Genomic DNA, 19,474 nt, shown 5'->3' with positions numbered 1-19,474 from the left:
TAGAAAGAAAAAAAGAGTAAGAGAGAGAGAGAGAGAGAGAGAAAGTGCACGGCATATTTCATTAAAATTGACATGGCCAGAAGCCATAAAGCGTGATGCATTATCGCAAATTGCGTTTCAAGGCGTTACAGGATAGTCCGTGAACATTCATCAAAGTGGAAGAACAGGACGTCATTTACGATTCTACGATGCGAGGGAATTGCACCATTTACAGATTACTAACTAGGGAATTGGTATTATCCGACTTAACGTACTTTGTGTTTAAGGGGTACCGTGAAAGCATTACGTTTCTATAGAGGGTAAGGCATAACGTGCGGAAGTGAGGGCAATGCAACGAAATTTCTCACTGCGATCCGCGTTGCGGTTTTCAACTTAACTTAAGAGCACGATATTATCCTGGTTTTCGACAGCAAGCATTGAGAAATGTTTCTACAATGCTTTTACACGCTTGTATATAATAAAACTCGTATAATAGGCTTAATAGGCATGTTTCATAATCTACACAATTCTTTTTTGTATTTAAATAATAATGGTAATAAAAATCGTTAATAAAAACAAGTAAAAATAAAGCTATCACAACCACTAGAAAATAGAGAACTGACAATAAGTATCGTCGACGTTGCACAAATCTTGAGAGAGACTGAGATAATTGTGGTCGCATCACTTTGTAGGGTTCTATAAGTGCAAAACGAGAAAAAAAGCGAGGCAAACCGAGTGCAGCGGCTACTTGACGATGACAATAATTTCTCCGGAGAGTCGGAGGACTGTTCATGTCTATTCCCCAGTGGAAGACAGATTATCATATTGGCTTTTATACACATATACACTCTAATGACGACCACTTACGGATCCGTTCTCGAAATGTCGATATGCCTCGACAGTGCGAAATATTGCGCTGAGTCGGCGCGCGCGAAAGGAAGCTGTCAACGATTACTTGCCTCTTCCTTTTTCGCTTCTCGCCCTTCGAGTAGATCGCGCGGTGACAGACGATCGAAATAATTGGATCGCCGGCTGTCTTAAACATGCGCATTTCAAGAGAAACGGTCGAATGAATATTGGAGAGGTGAGCGAGCCGCGGCAGAGCTGAGAGATTCGATTTGGAAGTACTTTAAGAAATAGCGCTTTAGAATATAAATGCGTTTTTGGCTATGTAAAAAAGATACTTGATGATGCTTTTAATAATATTCCGAGAAAGTAGGAGGGGCAACTTTTCTTGCAGAGTCGCAATTATATTCTGACAAAGAACGGGGGAAATATAGCGATTGCTTTTGTGAAGAAGTTTCTTGCTTTTGTAAAAAAGTCGCACAGTTAGTTCTTCTAAATTTACTACAGTCTTATATATAATATTCTAAAAGAGCAATATTTCTAAAAAATTTCAAAATTTTTTTAGATAAAAATTTCACAATGGCAAAAAAAAAAATCAACACACTGCAAAATCAACATAGAGAGAACTAACTGAATTTTCCAATCCTTTAGTTATACATCATTCAAATCTAATCGTTATTTTATTGTAATAATAACAAAGGATGTGCGAGTTTTTTGTGAGTGTATCAATGCTAAATTTAATTCAACAATTGTTTTTCCATAAAAGCAAAATCAAAGAGAGAGAATTAAAAACTGGAAAAAAGCGGAAAATAAATTCATGTTTATTAATACCCTGAGGCAATTAATATTTTCAATAATATTTTCAATTTGTTTCAAAACGTCTATAATTACATTTTCCTTGTTAATTGATTAATTAACCATCACTAACGACTAATTTTTTTTTTTAACAATGTTACACGTACGAGATGGATTAACTGCGCTAAGGATCGTGAAGAGGCTTGTTTTCGGAAGGTTTGCTCGTCCAATCGGGACCGGTCAGTCGCTCGTGCGGAAAGACGACATATCGTCGAAACTTTCGACGATCGCCGAGTTATATTCGGAAAGTTCGCAAAGACTTTCGCTGCGTCTGGGAACGTATTCCCATTCTTGCGTCCCTCCGTTGCCATGATTTAGCTATCGTGTAAAACATACGCGCTCGACTGGACACTTGCACGGGACCGGGTCGGTCATAAAATTCTCATTATGACGGAGAGAAATTCTTCCTCGCATTACGCAAGGATGCACCATGCGGCGAAATATCTGCGGCATGAGTCCCAAATATGGCAGCGACCGCGTACTGTGTAACTTTTACAAATACACTGCTCACGTTTCGTTCCTTATGTATTATTTAAACTTCCGAATTATTACGCTTAGATTTTGTGAAAAATCTCGTCGAAGTTCGCGTATAGAGGCAAAACCATTTAGTACACGTAGCTGCGAAATTAGAGAGAAACTAGCCTGTTTGGCGAAATTTGAAAATTACGTGAGAGAAATTATCGATCTCTCAATAATATTCGAGATACGTGAGGAAAATGACTGGTAGCGATAGTCACTACGGCAAGATTATTTAGAATACGTGACTGAAATGATTGACGGCCGATTACGTTTAAGATATGCGGAGCACAGAGATTACGTTCTCCTTAAAAACTTACAATGCGTGATAAAAATGATGAATGAATGAAAACAAAATCTGTGTTGTATTTATTTCAGAATGTTATATTAATCTGTAGGATGGTATCAATATGATATCACATTACATCTTATACACAATTTTGTATAGACAAAGCTAAATTTTGTAATTTACGACTTTTATAATAATGTTTGATAGAAAAACATTTTATATTTTCCGCTTGACCTCTTTCTACACTTTTAAAGACAAAAAATAATCAAGGAGCGCGATTTGGCATTCAATATAAATATTCGTAGAAAAACTAAGCACAAAGTGCCTGAAGCTTTCCGTCGTATAGGTCTTGTAGATCCTCAGAATGCTGCTAGGCTGTCACTTTCAGAGGTTATAAAAATACAAGGCCGCACATAGCCTGGTTTTGACGGATCTCACGTAAAAAAGGATTTGACGTTTCATACTTGAACTAGCGAACTTTACGAGGCGAGCGTAGTCTAGAATAAGAAGAAAACATCTAGGGGCGGAATATCGCAGATAAAATGTCGAAAATAAGAAACATATACCTAGACGTGGCATTAAATTTTATTTTATCATAAAAATGGCGCATTAAACATGTTAGCAATACGTTTTGCAAACTAACTCCATTTCTGGAGTTAAAATTGCAAATATTTTCCGGGCGGTTTTATTTTAATATATTTTAATCTCGTAACATATCCGCGATGTTCGATAAAATTCGTGAGATGCAAAAATTTTTCAATAAAAATATCGATCGCTGTAAAGAAAAATGAAAAATACATAAGCCGAAGATTGTTCTGTTTTTTTTTTCACCGTTCTGCATCGAAATATAAAAATGCAGAGTCGTGCGTTCAGCGGGACGATTCGTCCTTCCGCCAGCGACTCCATTATTCTGAAGGATTCCGTGAGGAATGCGGATGGTGAGGGACGACGAGGTGGAAGGGCGAGAGGAGTAACGTGAGAGGGAGGATGCGGAGATGGTTGTTCGATGGAGTGAGTGAGTCTTGGAAGTTCCACAATGGACTGTGATGGGCCAGGTTGAAGGTTCATTGGCGATTCTCGGGACGTAAGGACACGGAATCAGGTTGGGGGGCGGGGCAGAGTACGAAGCGGGTTCGAAACCGTTTCGGCCACTCGACGTGCTCCTTTTTCGGGTAGAGAAAAGGCGGAAAGTACCATCACCTCACAGTAAATTTTCCGCTCTCCGTACTCTCTCTCTCTCTCTCTCTCTCTCTCTCTCTCTCTCTCTTTCTCTCTCGAAATGAATGAAGCCCGCGATCTTATTATATACCGCGGATTGAAAAACCAAACGCCGAATTAACCGTGAAACATTAATCCACGTGGCGGTTTTCACTTCGCGTAACTTCGATGAACTCTGGATGTAATTACGACGTCGGAATCTCGCTGCTGACTTTTCGCTGAATAATGTCTGACGAGCTGGAGCACGTAACTCAGTTCATATAAAGACGGGCGCGCGCGTGGAAGAATTTTCGCTTAATATCTCGTCATATTACTCGCGGGCTATTACGTCGTATTACTTTTGGCACGATATTATTTCAATTCGGAAAACTCTTTCTCAACGTAAACTTAATGTCTTTATTGCTGCTTATTTATGTTGCGCAATTTAATGTGGCGCTTAAGTGGCTATCTGATCACTTAAATAATGTAACGCGTAAGAATGGCACGATATAAGGATAATACTTCTCATTGTATTTATTAGCTGAAGCTCAAGAATAGATTCACGTCAGAGTGACAGCTTCAAGTGTCTTTGGTGCGAGCGAGGCTGGTAAGTCGTACGTCAGGCCTAAAACTAGACAGCCCCAGTTCGCGCAGTCACGATTTCTCTAGTTCGCTATCAACATTATGCATATCTGTATATGCTTGGGAACTTGGCGTTGATATTACACCGCGCCACGGACACAGGACTTCATTGTAAAGTCTATTCGCTATATTTGCCAGTGAGTTATGCGGGCCGCGTTTATCGTACGGAGGTAGGTTTCTAATGTGGTGACTTGATTTTGCTCGTTCTGCGTTAATGCGCGATATCTCCCTCATGCGCGAGCGGGAGCGAAACTCAATTAGATTCGCGAAGATAAATGTGCCCCGTCGGATGAACGATAATGTTCGTGTCGATAGACACAAAGAGTGTCACTTGACACTTTAGACACGTGCCGCATAGAGCGATTAAATGTTAAACATTAAAATAACATTGTTATTTTCTCATTTACGTCCTGAAACAAGATGCCTGTAAGAACGGTCGGAAAGTCTCTTATATATAGGTCGAAATATTACGGTATTCTCTGTACGTATTCTATTTGGAATTCCATTTTCGTTTGAAATTGCAGACGAGGCGAAGATGTTTGAACTTTTTGAGAAAGATCTGAATTGACATTCCACCGCAGTCTAAAGGCATACGGGGAATAACGATTACGAAATTCTTTAGGTACCAATAATCCGTCGGTATAGAAAGAGGAGAAAGAGAAAGAGAGAGAGAGAGAGAGAGAGAGAGAGAGAGAGAGAGAGAGAGAGAGAGAGAGAGAGAAAAGGGGGGAGGGATTAAAAGCTTCCGTGATACTATGAAAGAGAAAATTAAATTAAATTAAATTAAATTAAATGTGTTTCATAATTTTCTTATCTAATTATGTGTACAATTGCCGTACTTGGGATTCGTGAATGTGCTAGATTACAAGGAATGCATTCATCGCTTGATTAGATAGAATGCAACGATTCGGGAAATGCGCAGAGTGGATAGCGGTTGTTACTCCGGGGAAGTTTCCGCGTCGTCGCGAGAACTCCACGAGACGGAAAACGAGTAAAGTAATCGCGAATCGATACTAGCGGCTCTCTAAACCACTTGAAAGTTGAAAGAGATCTAATGCCACGCTGTCTGACTCCCAAGATAGCCGTAGAACTCGCGGCGCGGCACTTGCTCGCCGATTGAATGAGTCAATTTCGCAAACTGCCCAACATCCTCTCAACATCCTCTGTCATTAAAGACGACCGAGTAATCGGAATTAAGAGTTGAATAATTTTCCAAATTTTCGATCTGTTAATTTTCTTATATTTACATAATATCAAATGTAACATACGGGCCACATATGTAACGGATAATCCGCGTGCGATTTTGCAATGACATAATGGAGACTGGTTGACTTGAGAGCTTTTCGGGTAAAGCCGTAAAGTCGACACTGATCCACTCGAACGACATGTCACCGTCGCATCGCCGCGACGATGTTCGATCCCGTAAGGTAAGACGAAATTCCGCTGAACGAATCGCGGGATCGTAACGACAAACATGCTCGAGACGTGTACGATTTCGCCGACCCGAATCCCTTACACCTCGCGGGTACATAGCGCGCCGGAATTGAAAGTGTAGGAAACACGGAGATCCCGGAGTCCCGGTAAATCTCTCGAGGAATTCAGCGTCGACTCCGGCAAGAGGCGGGATGCGCGCGAGGGAGGGGGTTGAACGAGATAGCGGGAAACTGGCAGGGGGTCAGGGGCGTTCTAATCGGCTTGTACGTGTACTTCCCCTCACAAATAGCTAAGCTCGTTGTGGAAGGCGGTTAAGTTTGGGAGATGTTTTCATCAAAGGTGGTTAAATTCCGCGAAAATCCCATAGAGAGACGTGGAAATAAAATTATCGAAACGGGGCGGCAAAGTTGGATAGAAAAACTTAAGATGTTACCGCCCCATTGGTGAAGAGCCGTTAATTTATCTATCGATATATAGTAACGTTCCATTACACTTTGCCACGCGCATAACATGTTTCATTTAACTGCGTATAACAGTCGCTCTTGAACGTTCTGTAATTGAATGCCGTTACGGGAATTCGAGCTATGCGTAATGCATCCAATTGATTTTGTTATCGGTTTCACATGTCTATTTACGTTATTCAATACGGGTGGATCATATTATAGCGCACTAATTTTCCTCTAAAGGCTTAATAATTGTGTTGTATGTTATTGAATTTATCGCGGATAAATTGATACATTTCTCTCTCTCTCTCTCTCTCTCTCTCTCTTCATTTTATATCAATATCATTTCGTGATTCACTATAGCTCCTATTGATTTGCAGTCACGCAATACAAATTCAAATCCAATTAATAGAGTACGACCTTCGCGGAATAGTACTTTATTTAATTTCTATTAATTATTATAGTCAATTTTAAATGCTTACAAATTATTTTATCAGTTATTTCAGTGTTATTAAATATTAGTAAATGTTATAAAAAATCTTTATGTTAATAATAACAATAATTTCTTATTGATCACTATTTCTGTTCGCGTTTCTTCTTCTTTGACGACCGGATGTCGTCTTAATAATCGCAGCAATTTGTTACGCGGTGAATTAGAAGCAACTTATACGATTTACAAAAAACTGTCTACGGAAACGGAACGTGAAATATCTTCTACGACACGACAAATGTCTGCAGACGGTGGATTTTGGCGACGGTTTTGCAGAAGATCACGTATCACAGTAGTGAACCGCGGTGACGACTCACGTGCCGCGATAATCAGTCACGGAAATATTCCGGCGTCGCGAAACGTACGTTTATGGCATGCGATTCTTCTCGCGCTGCTGGTGCTGTTCCTAATTCAACGTAATCGTCCTCAACCAGAGAATTGCTTTCCTCTCACCACTCATCACTCGCTCGTTATTTCCGGTAAATTACGTGAGATGCAATTCGAGCGCACAATTGTTCCGCTTTAAATATTTAATGCGTCTTATTTGCTAGCATATTCTTGTTGCGAATAGAAATATAGGAACATATAAAAATATCGATCTCGCAAATGTATTTACGTCTAAAGATTTAAAAAAAATGCAGAAAGAAAAGAAAACGAGGTGTATACATATGAGTGCCAAGCATTACTCGTCTTAGTTTCAAGAGGTTATATTAATTATACAATTTATTTTAAGACGTCAACAATAATGGTATTTAATGCTCTTCGAAGATTCTCTTGTTCAATATTCGTGGTAGCATCTCAAATCTGAAAGAGAGATTTTAAAATAAAATCTCTTTAAATATCACGCTCGGTTCTTATTGCCTGAATTAACTTAAATTTTTAAAATAAATTTATAAGCTCTAGAGAGTAAAGTTGTACCTAAGAGTATCTTAATCTGCCGTACGGCGTACGTCTTTAGGGATAAATGCCTCATTCAAACTGGACGTGCTTTCAACGTCTTCGAACTATTTAAATTTAAATGGATCCATTATGCGAATTAATTAATTAAAACTGTGGGAACTGGCTTGCCGTGAAGTGAGAGGTTAGTTCTTTTCCGGAGAAAGACGGATTCAACGTCGGCTTCAATCCGACTTCATCCCCGTCTGGATCTACCGAATCATCCATCGCTACTAACTTCTTACTCCTTTCTCAAACAAGGTAAAACATAATTCTATGCGAAAGCACACTAGAAAAATATCGCTTTGACATGTCCGTGCATACGCGGATTCTTGTTGAAAGATGGCCATACATGCTCAGTTCGGATTTCAAAGAACTTTGAAATCGGCTTTGTGCCAAGGAAAATTTCAAACTGGACTTGAACGTTTGATCGTTCGTTCAACGCGTAATGCCCGTCTGCAATACTTTCAATGCAAAGAATAGCGCGGAGGCTGTGTATAAAAACTCTCTGCACCGTTTAAACAGAGAATATCTTCTATTTAATTTATCTCTGACTTTTACAGAATAAACGCAACGATCAGCGATCGAAACGTTCAAAGAGGTTTGAAAGAGATAACAATATAATTTCCATTTAATCAGCTAAGTAGTCGCGGATTTGTTCGTGTCAGACAACCAAGTTATGAATATGTATTATTTTCTCCGTATTTATTTGTGATAAAAAATGTGTTCTTGGCAAATTCGTTATTTCTCTTCCATCCTCGCGTCAGAGAAATGAGAATCCTATGCCATTTTCATTTATTTATGCGCCGAAAACGCACAGCGCCATTAGCGCAATCCTACGTTACTAATAGCGCACGTTAACTGTCCTGAGGAGTTTTAGCGGGCGTTAAACGATAACAGTAACACGTTAAACATTTTGACAAATGTTCTGCGTGCCAATAAGCGTTGAAAAATTCGACTGAACCGTCTTGCCTTGAATTTTTCCCACGCAACGTTCTGTATTTGTGTTGTATAAGGATATAGTTACGATATTAAGTCATGACTATTGAGTTAACACAGTCACTATTTTTAATGAAGAGTAACAAAATAGTAAGAATAAATTTAAAGGAGCACAAAATTAAACGCTAAGTTTCCGTTTTACTTGAGTGTGTTAAAGCGGATGTGTCAGTTTAATAAACCTGTTATCGTTATAAGTGGATGAATCAATATTAATATTATCATTACTGGAAAATAGTAACACGTAAAATTTATCGTCGCTCACCACGATCGTCTTCGTAGATGATCACCACCTTGGTCCAATTGAGGAACTCCATAATGTCCTGATAAGCGGCGTTGAGCAGACTTTGTGCGGGATAGAGATTAATGCTGAACTCTTTCGCTTCCGTCTCCAGGTCCAGCCTGGCCTCGAGATGTGGAATATCGAGGGCGTCGCAAATACTGTGAATGTGCTGTCCCAAGATCGGGTCCGAGGGTCCGAAAACTGCTTGAACGCCGTGCTTGACCTGCTGGCACGCTGCAACAAAAAGTTTTTACGTTTTTACGAATAGCTTTTCGGGCAAATTTGTTTGCGCAACCAAAATAATGGCGACTTGGCAGCGGATTTGATTCAAGTGTACCTTGGCAGTCTTGGCATTAACTCCGGCGTCCGTATATTAAAAAGCAATAAATTTAACCCGATATTCTCGCAACAGATTCTCGGAGCGCAGATTTTAATTGTCCGGAGAAAAATCGCGAAAGTAATGTTGCTATATCGCTCGCTATTAGTTTAATCAAGCGTTTTTCTTCTTTCCTTATGCAATTAACGTTTCGCCGTCCAACCTCCCCGTTCTCGCGGCGAGAGAGAAGAAAGCGATTAACTTCCGGAATTACGAGTTTTCCCGGTACCGTTAATGCCGACATAATGATGCTGTGTCACGGTCGATAATCCACGCCCGCCGGCACGGCCAAGAAAACTGCCGTAAACTGAGGGTAACGCCGCATTAACGCTACACTACATGTAGTACACGATCGTACCATTCGCCCTCTCTCGCGCGCCACTTCGTGGTTATTGTGCGAGCATAAGGGTTGGTTGTTGTACGTGCAGAATGACCGAACCCGGAGCACACTCGCCGGGTTATCTCGTGTAAGTTCCAAGTGTTGCCGCGCGCGTCCGGCCAACGTTAGACAATCGACCGACCCCCGGAGTTAAGCTGAGCATCGCCTCTGCCAGTCCGCAGGAACAAACCCCGCCTGTCCGCCGTCTCTGTCTTTATGTCGCCAAGTTAATTTACGTTGTCGCGCGCGGACGGAAATCGATTTTCGGAGCGTGCCGTACCTATACTTCGAAGTTGCCGCGCGTCTAACAACAAGACAGCGTTAGTTAGATCAAGAGTGCCACGAATAGCAAATTTCGGTAAATGCGAGCGATATCGCACTTCCGGATTGCTCGCAAGCTTCCTGGGAGTTTACGGCAGGCGAAGTGCAGCGTGACGATTGCTACGTGAGAAGCTGCGAGAAATTGCGAGACAGACAGTGTGGATATATGCGCAATCAGCGTAAACGCATAAATGCTAAGCGGTGACGCGTGACAAATCCAAGTATCTTGTATACACTGCAAATCCAAATGTGTTACTTTTATACACGCATAAATGTCTGAAAATGACAAATTTGACTAAAGCTCTTTTTACATATTTCTTCATTTAACACGTATAATCCGTATAAAATCAAAAGTTACATTTAGTCGTGTTAAATGACGTGATTTAAAATGGCAAGAATTGTGTAAGCAGAGCTTCAGCTAAAATAACACACTTGGATTTGCAGTGTGCCGCTGGTATAAAAGCGGCGAAATTATAATGTGAAGCATTAAAAAAAAATTTCATGTTATTTGGATTATGGATTATAATATAGTGAGAAATTTAGATCTATGAAAGTCGTTAGCAATATAGGTACGGCAAAGTCCCTTCCAGGGTTCAAAAATGCTGAGTCTTTTCATGATGGATGATTAAGCCGTCCCGTCCAGTTATCTCCGATTATCACAAGGGAACAGCAGAAAAGATCAACGGGAAACTGGAAACCGGCGAGTAATGGCTTCTTGTGCAGTGAGATAATGGGTTTTCGAGGTTCCATTATCATTCCACGCTACGACGATGATATCGCCGTCATTATACGCGGATTACAACAATCTGGGTGGTTCCTTTCTTTACAGCGTACCGTTTCTAATGGCACACCCAGTATAAAGCTGCGGAGAAAATGCCAAACGCGATTGAACTAATAAAATTTTGTGCCAATAGTAATATTTGTATCACTTCGACGTCAAATTAATCAGAATGTGAAGCTGACTACCACTCGGCCAAAGAAATCCGTGTGTGTTTCACGAAAAATATCTGTAAAATAATTTTTCTCATTGCTCCCATGTGAAATCTTAATAAATCGTTAGATCACCTGGAAAAATTCAGAGACGAGCATAATCACGAGGTTTCTAAAAATTGCAAAATTATTTAATTTACAGCGTATTCAACATATTGATTTAACATTTCTTTACGGCACTTCTGTCTACGTTTTAAATGCGTCTTTTTGCATTGCTTCAATCTGCTTGGCATTAAATTTGCGCAGATTATTAAGCCATGAGCATAAGCACGCGGAGGTAAATGGCTGCGACCAAAATAAACTTTCAGCCGATTCGTGCTGGCGCTCAAAGCGCAAAGCGTGGAAAAATCAAGTTGGTTGTAAACGAGTCTCTCGAAAGTAAACGAGGTTTAATTCGTTGCTTAATGGGGTGATCGTTAGCCCCCGGCAAACGTGCTCGTACACACACACAAACACACACACACTCTCTCCCCCCCCTCTTCCTTCTCTCTCACCCACTATATATATATATATATATATATATATATATATATATATATATTCTTTTTTTTCTTTAAAGTGCTTTAATGAACCATTCCTCTTCATGGAAACAATTTTCAATACAAAGTGCGTTTATATAATAAATGAAATTTTATCGTTCCTTCTCTTGTTTTTCTTCCTTTAATCGTGCGTATTCAGTATATTATTTTTTAAAATTTTTCATTTCCGTTTTCAATCCAATCGTGTCTTGTCCTATGATAAGAGAACGCGGTTAAATCGAGCGGGCAGTTGAACCGAGAAGAAATAAAATACACGCTACAAGCGAGTAATAAAAGTACGCGAAGAGATTGTAGCGATAAAAGTGGAATATAAGAACCGAAAAGATCTCTTGATCGTTAGCGCAGAACAAATGCGTTTGCTCTCTGTAGGAAGTGTTCCAGTGGATATTCTTTTAACCACAAATTTCTCTTTGACTAGTTATATACCTATATGTAATCAGATCGATATCCTTAGTGAAAACGTCTTTTTGTAATACCACGCTCATCTTTTTAAAAACGGAACTATTCTACGAAATCTTTTACAAATTAAATTTTGCCCGTACTCGATTAATTACCATAAGGAATATATTCTGGAGCGTATTAGTTTTTAATATCTGTATAATACAGTCGATTTTTTCTGAATTCAGCAGTGTCTCGCTAAGAAGAAAGAAAGAAAGAATGTCGAATAAAGCGGCATGATGGAAATAAAGATCAGAGCAGATGGGACAGAAAGCGGAAAGTAAAGGGACGTTAGTGGACAGTTGAATAGCAAGGAAATAAAATGCGCATCGAAAAATGGAAGCAGACAACTACGGCAGGCAGAAAGGATGATGTAATGGTGTATATATAATGCTAGAATATCAAAACCAAAGAGACGAGTAAAAAATAACTCGATCAATCAATAATCTTTCCACGTCCTTTTGTTACACTTTGCTTCCTCTTTTAACGTTGACGTTTATATTGTTTTGTAAAAAATGTTAATGCAATTCGTATATCAGTTTGTGAATAAGAATATAACTATTCGGGTTTAATATATCGATATCCACTGATCCGTATTTTTCCTGCATATGTAATTGCTGTAACTGACGGGAAAAGCTTTTTACAATATCCATATACTTTTTATTAAAAAAAAAAAAACAATAATTTTAAAAGCATCGCCGATATTATATAATACCATCCTTCATTGTATAGAAAATCAATATATCATAATTCGTATGAAGAGCTTGAATTTCTGCGATTTTGTTATCTGGAATGTTATTCCTAGAATTAAATTCACGAAAAATTCTTACTCTTCTATGTAAATTAATCGCCTAATTGTGTTCCTTTTTTGAGTCGTTATTAAATAGAAAAATTGTACATTCGTGCGAGAAATAATGGCTAAAAGATTGCAGGACGGGCGACGTACATTACATCATGTGTAATCTACTGCGGAATGAACATCCTTTCGATACATGTATAGTCATCTGAACGGAAATATCGAACTTGTTGCGGCGAATATATCTCGCGCGACACTCGACGTTCCAACCGTCAGAAAAAAATTTGTTTCCCTGCAGCACATGTAGAGTTTCTTGCATCGTTTATACAGCGCGCGCACGTACGCCCACACGAATATTTCTCGCGCGATGCACCGCGCGATCGGTGGACACACAATCGGCAAAACGATACATATAAGTCTGACGTTTTATTGCCTTCGTATTCGCTTCCTACCAAGAGGCACTCGAAGGATATAAACCGGGATAAGAAAAAGCGGCGATATTTTCGACATTATTTGCTAGCTCGCGCCAAAACGGAACAATAATCACAGTTTTCGACGTTTCGCGACGTCCGAGTGTTTACCATTTCTGTGATTACTTTCGATACGAAATGACAAACAATGGTGCCATTCACATACTATTTTAGAGAACAACAAGTATTTCTTTTTGTTAAAATATACAAAAATACCTCTCCCAAAAAACGAGCATATTTTGCAGGAATTGAGTTATGAATACGTTTACCGTTGAGTTATAAAGTCCAAATGAAAAAAAAGCACTCTCGATTTGGCCTATATTGTAAAATGTGGTTCTCTTTACTACTTTCGGAATAGTTGGAAACAAAATTGCAGGGATTATTTCGAAAACAAAACAAATGTACACTTTTAATGAACAATTGTTAATACAGAGGTTGCGAGAGATGGCAAAATTATGCATAATCATTTTTCGTGAAGTTAAATCTCTGTGAAAAAATTTTTAAATATTTATCTAGTAAACATTTTAAACATTCTTGTTTTTTTCCCTGAGTAAAATCCTTTTAGTTAAACCATTTGATGTTTTGCATCGGAATGCGTACAAAATATCGTCATGTAACGCAGAATGTAATATATAATATATTGACTATTCTGCATTGATTGATTGTGTTTCTGCTCTGAAGCGAAATGAATGTAATTTATTCGGATCGCGATGGATCTCGTCCAGAGCTTTGGAGTTTTATTCGACACTGAGTTCCCACGGCAATGGAGTCCACGGCTCTTGTCGCTGATGAGGAAAAAAAATCGTCTAACAGCAACCTCGGGAATAAACGCAATTTCGCTTTCGCCGGGATTTACATCGCGGAAAAGTTATCCTCTCTGAAAAATACGTCTAATAGCGGCGCAGCTCCGGTGATATCGTTCCGCGTATATTGCTTGTTATTGCACGCGAACGAGCGACGGTCATGTTCGATTTAATTTGTATAAACGCTTTTTGCAAGAGAAAATTATTTTTCAGTACCTTTAATTTTTCCGCATTATGTCGTAATGAACGTAGGATATATTAATTTATGCAGTTACATATAACGATATTAATACTGCATATTTAAAATTGCATTAAAGTTATTATTAAAATTGAAATTATATTAACGTTATTACTAACGTTGTTAAAATAGCATAATTTAATTATAATATTATGTGCATTCACATGATTTCTATCGCATTATCTACAGAGCATTAAGGCGATGAGCATCTTGGGCTGTCGAAGGTGTCTTGACTCAACGTCTCTCCTTCTTCATTCATTCCATCAAAGTAGTTGTTGATTGCTGTTCGTAATCGAATCACTTTATTTCTCTGCGGTTCCTCTTGAGCGTTAGTTGCGTTTCTGAGTTTCGCGCTGTAACTCGGTTACATAGCCACTTCATTACTGGAGAATCTAACTTGATGCTGCCCCACCAGCAGTCAATCGTATAGCCTCGTGTCAATTGATTCGAAGACTATGCATAGTCAAGTAACTCGAATCCACTTGTCCACTCGCTTCACGCTAGTAATTACATTATCCCACGGACTTTAAAGCACCAATTAAATGGCGCAGATCCTCGAGCAAACTCCATGAATCTTCGATGACTCAAACGTATCTCAGTTTCGGCAAGAGGAGGAAGATCCAATTTTGTCAAACACCAATTAGGTTTAGGCCAATAAATAATATTATCCAGGGTTTATCTGGTTTTATCCAACTGGATTAATGCACGTGATACGTTTATTAATCCGTTAACTCCCCAAGATATTCGCGACGATGTCCGTTTTATCATCTCCGCGCGAATTTATGGGAGTCGTTCGAACTTACAGCTCGATAAGTTCGAGATGTTTTATCTGCGGGATCTCTGTAGCGTGTAGAGCGGTATATTGGTTTCAAGAGCGAATTCCAAGTTACATTTGTAACAGCCAGACGGATTCATCGTAGTACGAAGAGCAACGTCGGCGGCTCTTATTTCAAGGACGCAGTCTCTGGTCTCGAGTACTAAATTGGAAAGCGAGATCGATCGTAGCTTAGGGGGGGCCGAGAGAAAGAGAGAGGATAACGCGTATTTTCGCGAAAGCGGAGCAGAAACGGGGAGAGGGTTTGGGTCGCAGACCAGGGGGCGACCGGAAACGCGGCGAAAATAAGAGAAGGCGAAAGCGAATGGTGGAGGCGAGCCAGCCAGCCGCCAGCCAGCCAGCCAATCGTATCTGAATTTGTTTACGACGACAGCGCGCTGTCGAAAAAGTTTCTGTGGCTGACGTCAACGTCGTGCACGAGAAGTACGAAAGTTAGTCCCTTTTAACGGAGGTTCTCTGCCGTGGTCAGCGTTGGCGTTAAAACGTGAAGGACCGGGGTCAAAACGCCTCTCTCACTCGCCTGCCGACTTTGCGAGGATTAATCGTATTTCGAGAGGCGACCGTATATATAGATAGTTCGACTCTCCTCTTCAACGATCAGATCATCCGCGGCGTAGGTTCTCGAAGGTCAAGTCCATTACGAATAAGTCGTAATACGCGACGGTGATTTCGGTCTCGGCAAATTAAATTCGCCGAAGATCCATTGGGATCAAGGTTAACCGTCTGTCCAGGCGCACAATAGGCAGGATTCATACTCGGAGTTCGTGCATCTTTCCGTACAATAATTCGGAAGGAGACCGTCACCGCGGCGTACAATGGGGCGCCCAGTGAGGATCATCGCTGCCTATTCCGAGTTCCTCCTTTTCCTTCAATACGCTCGAGAAGATTCAGTCCGCGCGATGCTCAATCTACTTGCTGTCGTCGACCAAAAATCGACCGTCGGGATTGTCGCGGGGAGAGGGGGGGAAGCCGGGAAGCTCTGATACATTATGATCTTGGCCGCCGGCCACGAGAGTTATCCTCTCCCTCTCGTGCGCCGTGCCAATAGCGTCCGCTGATGAATCTAACCGCACTGACTAACGGCGACTCTCCGCTATCTGGAATTGCGCGGAGAAAGATTTGGTATTCTTCTTAATTTCGCGAACGAGATAAGGCGGGTGCGTTTAAATCAATGGCGCGAGAACGTTGGAGATAAAGCTCATCGCCGCGGTGATGACGCGGTGCCGACGTGAGTGTAAAAAAGGAGCGCGATTACGTCTCTTCTTACATCCCTCGGCCACTTTACAAGCGCCGCCGGCTAATTAGGCATTTAAATTACTACGCCGCCGTGTAATCAGGTTGATTAGCGTCTTATGCGAAGTAATTATGTAATTTTATGAGCATGCGCGCGGACCTGACGTTAATGAGCGAATCGTTAAGCGGATTAGCAATATAAATCAGTAATAAAACCGTAACATTTTGCACGTTGAAACGTCAGAATTATTAATGGAAGAGTACGCGCGACGTACGATCTAATTTAACTTTACGGTCTCCCACTTAAGAGACGATACGTTAAAATTAACGATCGCTCGGAGAATAGTCCTCCGCTAACTTATTTTTTGCCGTTGAAATCGCGACGGACTATTTTAGAAATATTAAAACAACTGCTACGATCCCAATGAGAAATTGTGAGAAGGGTAGAACTGAGTTATTACGAGGGCGGGGGGAGGGGAGGGGGCGACGTGAAAATGTGAACAGCCGGACTTAGACTCATAATTATTCCGCGCTCGTAAAAAGGTCTTGCCGGGTCATTGCCAAGGCATTCTCTCGAGACGCAGTAGATTTAAGCTGTAAAGGAAAGTGTCACCAATTCGTTGCCAAGAGGGAACCAGGCGTGATATATCGATATATCGATGCAGTCGCTTAGCAGATAATATGTTACCTAGGTTTATCTATTCCTTATTTGTATATTGTATTTTATGCTTTGCTAATTTGTGGAAGATATATTTTTTTTCAACGAAAATGAGACAATCCTTCTTATTATCCTTCTATAGTAGTACATTTACTTTACATTTATAACAGAATAAATTGTGTACCTCTCTCCGATTATTTTTCTGTATCTATCTTTATAAAAATTATTGCAAGCGTTTGACTTACGAATTTATTTATTCCAGCATCTCCGCGTCTCTCTCGCAAAAGAACCCACAAGAACTCCGATGCCGTGTATAATTCCGCACAAAACTGTAAGACTAATTCCGTGAAAGTTTTTGCAACCTAATACCCTTGCAGTAACTAAACTTTAGTTTCTCAAAGAGTGATGCAGAAGCGTATTATTTTATCGCGCCTGGCATAACGAGCGGCCTCTCTCTCTTTTAAAGTCTCTTGGCGGCAACCTCTCTCTCTTTTAAAGTCCTACAGATTATCGCATATACCGCCAGCTGGAACCTTAACAACCGCGCGCGCGTTGGGGATCCCCGTGAAAGGAGCGCCATACTAATTGACTTCTCGCAACTTTTCGCGGGAACCGCCTCCCCAGTAACTTCCAACTTCGTCGGTATCGAAACGCGGGCCATTCCTTTTTCATATCCCCTCGCTCGCACGAATCTCCAACGACGAGGTCAGAGAGCGCGGCTCATTAAAATTTCAAAGTACCACCCCGGCGGCGCTACGTTCGGCGAGAACGAAGTTCTCGTCCTGCGTTTCACAGGTCCCCCATCAATTTGTTAGTTACTACTTATTGCTAGGCATTAATTGGCAATAATCACGGCACCTTGATGTGCTTCAAACGTTTCATCGTGATCAAATAGATGTTTGTGACTAAAAAAAATAACAAGAACTTAAAATAAAAACTTTTGAAACAGATATATGGGCAAATGCAGTATCTTTAATACATACAATTCGGTTTGGATTAGAAAATGAATAAATAATTTAAAATGTAAATGATATTATAAAATATACTTTCCTTAATCTGTAGAAATAAAGAATTATACAGAACTATAATAATTGTTTATAATTTAAAAATGTAACTAAATTCAAAATAATGTAAAATAAGTATAACATATTAATAGACATTATATTTAATTATCATACTCATAATAGTATATATATTGGAATTTGATCAATAAGTTCGATCAAATATGACCTGGGTCACATTACAATTTCTCGTTTAATATTTGTAATGCAAATAATATTATATTATGATAAACTTAATTTTCGGAACAAAAGTAAATAGATTCGTAAGTAGGTAATTAATATATCGGCAATGCTAATAAAGATGCAATTATTGCGTGCATGTATATTCAGTTCCTAATTTTAATATTACTTGTTATTACTAACAATAATGTTTTATAATCTTTAATACTTATTTTAATATTACAGCATATAGTTATGTATCATTTTGATCATTTCCCGTGCATATATTTTCCATCATTATTCATAGATGTAAACAATTGAAATAATTACATAATTTACATATGAATATTGTGTACCAAAGTTTGAATAAATTGTTTAATCATTTTTTGTAAAACGATCTAACGGATAATAATTATGAATACAAATTGCTCCATTTGTGCATGCAAGAAAGGGTTATTTTAGTGTATTATAGTATATATTATAATTACAATATGTGTGACGTGTTGGAGAAGTTTTATTAAAGACCTTGTACTTTTCTCAAAAAAGACTTTCATTCAAAAAGTGACTCTTTTCTTCGTCGTTCTAGGCTTTAGAAAATACACTGTAGATATATATTCTATTTTTTGTAGAATACGAGCACATCTCAATTATATTACTTAAATAGTTTGATAACTAAAATTGTTTCAAAATTGCTTCAAAATATATCTTTATCCTGAAAATATTCATTACGTAGCGACTCCGTAATAAGGATATCTTTCATATATTTGCAATTTGCAAGTATAAGCAATATCTTATTGCTCGTTCTGTACAAAGTATAGCGATGATCGAAGTTTGGAACTAACAAACTTTCGTAAGTAGTATGATAGCTATTCTTTGACTTGCTAAATCGGTTAATTCGGTCGCTTATTATTTATATAAAAATATATTTCTTGATTTTCGGTGAAATAGGCATATTTTATAAGAAAATATAGGAAAATATCAATGTCTATTTTACTGATTAAATATATCTGAAAAATTATAGTAAAATTCGCTGGCAATAGTATTCGAATTTGAGCAATTCGCTGCTGCAACAGGTGGCTGCACAAACAATCCATTAAACGATTTATCTCTAGTAGCACAACGGAGGTAAAAATATTTTATATAAAGAAAGAGAGCTTTTTTTCCTCGAAATTTTTCTTACTAGCAAAATCAAATACTTTCTATGAAAATCTACACAAGATCTAAGGTAAAAGGAAGATGAGAGCAATTTTTTGAGAAAGTTATAGTTCTAAA

General features: G+C 39.2%; 1 protein-coding gene across 6 annotated transcripts in view; it reads right to left on the bottom strand.

Moving 5' to 3' along the window:
• The window catches only part of LOC139820212 (glutamate receptor ionotropic, kainate 2), a 407,847-nt gene that overhangs the window by 62,026 nt on the left and 326,347 nt on the right, over positions 1-19,474 (bottom strand). For all 6 annotated transcript variants that reach the window (XM_071790344.1, XM_071790339.1, XM_071790343.1 and 3 more), the window contains one exon: positions 8,889-9,140. In XM_071790344.1, coding sequence (XP_071646445.1) covers positions 8,889-9,140 — 252 coding nt within the window. The remainder of the gene's footprint in view (positions 1-8,888; positions 9,141-19,474) is intronic.

Source organism: Temnothorax longispinosus, chromosome 10 (genome assembly GCF_030848805.1).
Source record: "Temnothorax longispinosus isolate EJ_2023e chromosome 10, Tlon_JGU_v1, whole genome shotgun sequence".
Taxonomy (NCBI): Eukaryota; Metazoa; Arthropoda; class Insecta; order Hymenoptera; family Formicidae; genus Temnothorax; species Temnothorax longispinosus.
The sequence above is the reverse complement of the archived record's forward strand: the minus strand, read 5'-3'. Positions and strand labels throughout refer to the sequence as shown.